This window comes from Chelmon rostratus, chromosome 13, assembly GCF_017976325.1.
Source record: "Chelmon rostratus isolate fCheRos1 chromosome 13, fCheRos1.pri, whole genome shotgun sequence".
Lineage (NCBI taxonomy): Eukaryota > Metazoa > Chordata > Actinopteri > Chaetodontiformes > Chaetodontidae > Chelmon > Chelmon rostratus.
This window is the reverse complement of record NC_055670.1, coordinates 4,675,640-4,683,464: the sequence shown is the minus strand read 5'-3', so window position 1 is coordinate 4,683,464 and position 7,825 is coordinate 4,675,640. Positions and strand designations below refer to the sequence as shown.

Genomic DNA, 7,825 nt, shown 5'->3' with positions numbered 1-7,825 from the left:
TGATTCGTGTGAGACGGACTTCAGATTAAAAGTGTTCCAATGATGTCTAACCTCTCTGCATGGTTTTCTTTGGAAAAAAAAACTTAAAGCTCTTAGACATCCAGACCAGCAGGGAAACAATTCTCAAATAAAGATGAATGATTCTAAAGTTAAAAAAAAGTTAAAATTTATTTTACAAAAAATATACAGTCAGCTAAGACAATAAATATGTATTGAACATTTTTACAAATTAAAATGGTTGTAAACAAACACTTAAAACCAAAAACTCTTCACACACCACACTGAAGCAGATCTGCTGCACAGCTGCACAGCAGTTATTCCCTGCCCTTTACTGAAAGTGTAAACAATGAGTTATTGTAAAACAGTCAGACTGTGAATGAAGTCTGGTGGTAGATCATAAGCCAAAAACACCTGGTACAAAGAAAAATCTTTTAGGGATTTCATTGCAAACTTTCAGACACCTTTTTAGAGACTAAGATTAAAGGTGCTCTGTGGAGTTCTGCTGCAAAGTTCCTGTTTACAAAACTTGTTGTGTGTCCTTGAAGTCTAATAAATACGCTGAATGTACTTCCTCCTCCATCAAACATTTGCAAGCCGTTTTTCTTCAATGTTTGGAACGGGCATTGTTTACATCCATGTTTACGTGTTAGAAGTCTTCCTCCCTGCATCTCTTGGTGCATTACTGCCACCTGTGGATCAGAGTGGTGTAACCTGTGTGCATCCTTGTGCACAAGAACAAACAAAAAAAGGAGCCCACGTGTAAAAACATTCCTCCTCCAAACTCCACAGGGTACCTTTAAGAGAAAAAACATATTCCCAAACCAGATCTTTTCAGAGCATTTCAGCGAGCAGCATTTTTGGTATTTTATTTAAATTTTATATTCAGTGTTGGACCAAAACGTGTGTCCTGTTGATGAATAAATAATTCCTGGTTCACCAGCTGAATCAGTCAGGATTGAACTGCTTCACTCTGACAGGTATCCTGTGGAGTTTTTAACCACTTGTTGGACTAAATAATAATTAAAACGCTATTAAAAAGGCTTATTACCTCTTCACTCTCAGTTACTGGACTTTCAGCTGTCGCCTTGCCTTTGGTTTTGGTAGCATGTTGAAGTATTAAGAAGTGAGCTGAAATAGTGAAGCACTAAATCCCCCCCCAGCTGACCTCTGACTCCCTTTGGAGCAGAGGCCAGCTGGGACAAGTGATTGTAAAAAGTCTTTGGGAATCATAGTTTTACTGAGATGAGCCTTGGGATCCAACAATGAGTCTGAGACATCGTGCTTCTACGCCCCGTTGTCCACGATAACATTGCCATCTTTGTCTTTGATCCTGAGCCGTCCTGTGGGGTAGCGGGTTTCCTGCCTGCCGTCAGCGTAGACCGTCTTCACTGTGCCGTCTGGATACTCCCTCCTCTTGTAGTCGGCTGTGTGGATCTCCTTCTGGCCTGTGTTGAAATGGATCTCCTTGGTGCCGTCCCTGAGAGAGGCAGCACGCATTCACACCCAGTTAGTTTTCATATAAGGTGGAAGGAAGCGAGACTTTAAAACAATGTAAAACTACAACAACTCTAAGCAAAGTCTTTCATTCAAAAGCTAGTTTTAACTATTTTATATACTCTCAGGCTTTTTAGGTGAGTGGTTCTAAACGCAGGGGTCTGGCCCCTCCAAAGGGTCACCAGATAAATCTGATCTTGATCCGTCTTGACTCACGGGTTGACTTGTATGATGGTCCCGTCTGTCAGCACGCTCTCCTCCCGCCCGTTGGGGAACAGGTTCTTGACCGTCTGGTCTGGGAAGGTGATTTCCTTTCGGCCATCTGGGAAATGTTTTTCTAGAGAGGAAACACAAAGCCATGTGTTACAGTGGAATCATAACTCTGCTGCTTTCAGCCTCTGATGTGTAGTTTGTGGTGATGACAAATGTTCACGTCATCCAAACTCATTGCCTGCATTTTGGTTTGCTTTTGAACTTAACTTTCATTGTAGCCCTTTCACAAATGAAGCCAGTAAGCATATCAAATTTTCAACTAGAAAATTCCCCCTGGGAAATTTTGAAAGGGACACGGGGTGCGTTCGAGCCGACAAAATTATCTACGTTTTAAAGTTTGAATGAAGTCTCTAGGAGAAACTATGGCGAAGCAGCGGACAATTGAAAAAGGCTGCAATGTGAGAAAACTGCAGATATCAGAGGTAGTCAGTCCCTGATTAATGAATTGCTCTCAGCTGTGTTTCTGTGGCTTTCTCCTTGTCTGTCTCTGTTGATCACCTCAGCTGTCTGTGTCTGCTTCTCTCCTCTGCTTCATGTCTCTGTTAACATGAATTAATGAACTGAATCAATAAACATGAATGGAGCTAATGCTGACGGAGCTAACAGAGCTAACACTAACGGAGCTAACAGCTAGCGGTGCGAATAGAGCTAACGGCGCTAACGCTAACAGAGCTAACTGTGCTAACAGAGCTAATAACGGCGTTAACAAGGGGGCGGGGGGATGGGGTTTTCATTATGCATTTGTCTGTGTGTGTGTGTTTATGTATCTGTCATTGTGTGTGACTGCGTATGTGTGTGTCTTCGTCTGTTTGTGTGTGTGTGTCTGCTTGAACTACACAAGCAGCCCAACCAGCTCCTACATGGAGATGTGTCTGGTATATGTGTGTCTGAATGTGTGTGTGTGTGTGTGTTTGTTTGTGTGCGTGTGTAACTTCTGCCCCACCTGCTGATAATTACCTCTCTACCTCTCCCACTTTTTACCTGTTCCTGTTCAGTTTTGACGTGCTTGTTTTTAATCACTTTTTAGCTGTTGGTTAGCCCTGCTTGTGTGTGTGTTTGTGTGACTACTTTCTCAACCTTTTTGGCAAAGCGCTTGGTGAAGCTGAGTTTAACTGTTTGTTGGATGGAGATTGTTTTCAAACAATGCCCTTGTTTTGACTGAGCTCATTAAGATAATCATTCTCAGGCTTGTTGTCCTGCAGATGTGTGTGCGTGGGTTATTGACCGGTGTGTGTGTAAATGACAGTTGCACCTGTTAAACTCCTCCCTTGAAAAGCGGCTTTTTCGCTGTCGGTTTCTCCGAACAACTTGCGATTGTGTCAAAACCGTAGCTGCTATCAAAAAACCGATTACACTGTGAGATGCGGACAAGTCTGGGCCAGATGTACGTGTGTTTTATGTCCAGATATTCTTTAGAAAATGACAAAATGGTCGACTTAAAAAGACTCTGCGACTCAGAGAACAGGAGTTTGTATTGTATGCAGTGAGATTTGGGTTCGGCGAACCTCCTGAACTAAATCCTCTGGTGAGAGAACCGTACCTCGTATCAGAGTGTACTATAGATCATCGGACTCCCGAGAACTTCCTGAGTCCGGCCATCTCCTCGTTTTATTCCTGACACAACAACTTTCGTTTTATGGCGATCTAAAGACAGGAGGCATTTCTGCTTTGCTCACAAAACAGCTCTGAATTTTAACATGGGACTTAATGGGAGAACAGGAGGGCGCTGGCTGCACAAAACGTCTCACTATTTAAATTCAGTAAGTCTCTCGGCTTTTTCGAGGACATCACACGAAAGAGGACAAGTTTGTCTACAAAATGAGCCCAAAATTATGCGTGTAGAGTGTAATTTGTGGCGGTAGCGACGAGAAAAAGAGAAGATTTTCAGATCGTTTTTAGACTCTGTGCCACTCTAGCACGCACTCTAGCACGAACATTCCGCGCAATACACACCCATTATAATCTCAAAATTTCCCGCCAAACGATCACTGTCATTGAACAGTGACTGATCAAAAACTATAGGACCAATCAAAATGTGGATGAACACACCAATAGACCAGACTTGGGTCTACATTTTAAAGTTGAAATGAAGTCTCTCGGTGAATGTATGCCTGAGCTACAGATGTTTGAAAAACTCCAATTTCAATCTTGTTTTTTTCGCCGGTCCCATTCATTTCTTATGGGAAATTTATCGCAGTTTTCGCGTCTTACGACGCGAAAAACTGCGATAAATTTGAGAAAAGTAATAGCACACCGATCCCGAACAATACGCACGTTTTGATATATAATTTGCGAGGGTTTTCTCAAAGCTGTGGGACGAGTTTGAGGACGAAAACTTGGAGGAAGATGAAAAATAACTAGAAAATTCCCCCTGGGAAATTTTGAAAGGGACACGGGGTGCGTTTGAGCCGACAAAATTATCTACGTTTTAAAGTTTGAATGAAGTCTCTAGGACAAAGTATGGCCGAGCAGCGGACAATTGAAAAAGGCTGAAATTTGAGGAAATTTCCCCATTCATTTCTTTTGGGAAATTTATCGCAGTTGTTTGCGTCTTACGTCGGCCTTCGATGGTCATAGCTCGAAAACCGTAAGAGATATCAAAATGTGCCGAGGGTCATTTTGAGCCGACAAAATTATCTACGTTTTAAAGTTTGAATGAAGTCTCTAGGAGAAACTATGGCGAAGCAGCGGACAATTGAAAAAGGCTGCAATTTGAGAAAACAGCAGATATCAGAGGCAGTCAGTCCCTGATTAATGAACTGGTCCCAGCTGTGTTTCTGTGGCTTTCTCCTCTGCTTCATGTCTCTGTTAACATGAATTAATGAACTGAATCAATAAACATGAATGGAGCTAATGCTAACGGAGCTAACAGAGCTAACACTAACGGAGCTAACAGCTAACGGTGCGAATAGAGCTAACGGCGCTAACGCTAACAGAGCTAACTGTGCTAACAGAGCTAATAGAGCTAACGGCGTTAACAAGGGGGCGGGGGGATGGGGTTTTCATTATGCATTTGTCTGTGTGTGTGTGTTTATGTATCTGTCATTGTGTGTGACTGCGTATGTGTGTGTCTTCGTCTGTTTGTGTGTGTGTGTCTGCTTGAACTACACAAGCAGCCCAACCTGCTCCTACATGGAGATGTGTATGGTATATATGTGTCTGAATGTGTGTGTGTGTGTGTGTGCGTGTGTGCCTGTGTAACTTCTGCCCCACCTGCTGATAATTACCTCTGCACCTCTCCCACTGTTTACCTGTTCCTGTTCAGTTTTGACGTGCTGTTTTTAATCACGTTTTAGCTGTTGGTTAGCCCTTTTTGTGTGTGCATTTGTGTGACTACTATCTCAACCTCTTTGGCAAAGAGCTTTCTGAAGCTGAGTTTAACTGCTTGTTGGACGGAGATTGTTTTCAAACAATGCCCTTGTTTTGACTGAGCTCGTTAAGATAATCATTCTCAGGCTTGTTGTCCTGCAGATGTGTGTGCGTGGGTTATTGACCGGTGTGTGTGTAAATGACAGTTAATGACAGTTGCACCTGTTAACTGAAAAGCGGCTTTTTCGCTGTCGGTTTCTTCCGAACAACTTGCAATTGTGTCAAAACCGTAGCTGCTATCAAAAAACCGATTACACTGTGAGATGCGGACAAGTCTGGGCCAGATGTACGTGTGTTTTATGTCCAGATATTCTTTAGAAAAATGACAAAATGGTCGACTTAAAAAGACTCTGCGACTCAGAGAACAGGAGTTTGTATTGTATGCAGTGAGATTTGGGTTCGGCGAACCTCCCGAACTAAATCCTCTGGTGAGAGAACCGTACCTCGTATCAGAGTGTACTATAGATCATCGGACTCCCGAGAACTTCCTGAGTCCGACCATCTCCTCGTTTTATTCCTGACACAACAACTTTTCGTTTTATGGCGATCTAAAGACAGGAGGCATTTCTGCTTTGCTCACAAAACAGCTCTGAATTTTAACATGGGACTTAATGGGAGAGCAGGGGGGAGCTGGCTGCACAAAAAGTCTCACTATTTAAATTCAGTAAGTCTCTCGGCTTTTTCGAGGACATCACATGAAAGAGGACAAGTTTGTCTACAAAAGATCCCAAAATTATGTGTCTCCTATTCACCGTTTGGATTTTACGGCAATTTTAGAAACACATTTCAGGCGATTTCTCACCGGCTGTCTCACTCTAACTTTTGAATTTATCCACTCTAGGGGGAGAAATTCTGAGCATTTTTGTGAGAAACTTGATGGTCTTCAGATGGTCGTAGCTCGAAAACCGTAAGAGATATCAAAAAATGTGCCGGTATTAATTTTGAGCTGACAAATTTATCTACGTTTTAAACTTTGAATGAAGTCTCTAGGACAAAGTATGGCCGAGCTGCGGACAATTGAAAAAGGCTGAAATTTGAGGAAATTTCCCCATTCATTTCTTATGGGAAATTTATCGCAGTTGTTCGCGTCTTACGTCGGCCTTCGATGGTCATAGCTCGAAAACCGTAAGATTTATCAAAATGTGCCAAGGGTCATTTGGAGCCGACAAAATTATCTACGTTTTAAAGTTTGAATGACGTCTCTAGGAGAAAGTATGGCAGAGCAGCGGACAATTGAAAAAGGCTGAAATTTGAGGACGTCCCCATTCATTTCTTATGGGAAATTTATCGCAGTTTTTCGCGTCTTACGACGCGAAAAACTGCGATAAATTTGAGAAAAGTAATAGCACACCGATCCCGAACAAACCGCACGTTTTGATATATAATTTGCAAGGGTTTTCTCAAAGCTGCGGGGCGAGTTTAGGGACAAAAATTTGGAGGATGATGAAAAATAATAATAATAACTAGAAAATTCCCCCTGGGAAATTTTGAAAGGGACACGGGGTGCGTTCGAGCCGACAAAATTATCTATGTTTTAAAGTTTGAATGAAGTCTCTAGGACAAAGTATGGCCGAGCAGCGGACAATTGAAAAAGGCTGAAATTTGAGGAAATTTCCCCATTCATTTCTTATGGGAAATTTATCGCAGTTGTTTGCGTCTTACGTCGGCCTTCGATGGTCATAGCTCGAAAACCGTAAGAGATATCAAAATGTGCCGAGGGTCATTTTGAGCCGACAAAATTATCTACGTTTTAAAGTTTGAATGAAGTCTCTAGGAGAAACTATGGCGAAGCAGCGGACAATTGAAAAAGGCTGCAATGTGAGAAAACGGCAGATATCAGAGGTAGTCAGTCCCTGATTAATGAATTGCTCTCAGCTGTGTTTCTGTGGCTTTCTCCTTGTCTGTCTCTGTTGATCACCTCAGCTGTCTGTGTCTGCTTCTCTCCTCTGCTTCATGTCTCTGTTAACATGAATTAATGAACTGAATCAATAAACATGAATGGAGCTAATGCTAACGGAGCTAACAGAGCTAACACTAATGGAGCTAACAGCTAACGGTGCGAATAGAGCTAACGGCGCTAACGCTAACAGAGCTAACTGTGCTAACAGAGCTAATAGAGCTAACGGCGTTAACAAGGGGGCGGGGGGATGGGGTTTTCATTATGCATTTGTCTGTGTGTGTGTGTTTATGTATCTGTCATTGTGTGTGACTGCGTATGTGTGTGTCTTCGTCTGTTTGTGTGTGTGTGTCTGCTTGAACTACACAAGCAGCCCAACCAGCTCCTACATGGAGATGTGTATGGTATATGTGTGTCTGAATGTGTGTGTGTGTGTGTGTGTGTGCGTGCGTGCCTGTGTAACTTCTGCCCCACCTGCTGATAATTACCTCTGCACCTCTCCCACTGTTTACCTGTTCCTGTTCAGTTTTGACGTGCTGTTTTTAATCACTTTTTAGCTGTTGGTTAGCCCTTTTTGTGTGTGTGTTTGTGTGACTACTGTCTCAACCTTTTTGCGAAACTGCTTTCTGAAGCTGAGTTTAACTGTTTGTTGGACGGAGATTGTTTTCAAACAATGCCCTTGTTTTGACTGAGCTCGTTAAGATAATCACTCTCAGGCTGGTTGTCCTGCAGATGTGTGTGCGTGGGTTATTGACCGGTGTGTGTGTAAATGACAGTTGCACCTGTTAAACT

At 42.6% G+C, this 7,825-nt stretch overlaps 1 protein-coding gene across 3 annotated transcripts in view; it reads right to left on the bottom strand.

Annotated features, from left to right (window-relative positions):
* Nucleotides 1-220: 220 nt before the first annotated feature.
* cenpj (centromere protein J) overlaps nt 221-7,825 on the bottom strand; it is a 27,972-nt gene continuing 20,367 nt past the window's right edge. For all 3 annotated transcript variants that reach the window (XM_041950784.1, XM_041950787.1, XM_041950786.1), the window contains exons 18-19: nt 1,711-1,831; nt 221-1,477 (exon numbers count right to left, since the gene is read on the bottom strand). In XM_041950784.1, the coding sequence (XP_041806718.1) occupies nt 1,285-1,477; nt 1,711-1,831 (314 nt within the window). In that variant the 3' untranslated portion in view covers nt 221-1,284. The remainder of the gene's footprint in view (nt 1,478-1,710; nt 1,832-7,825) is intronic.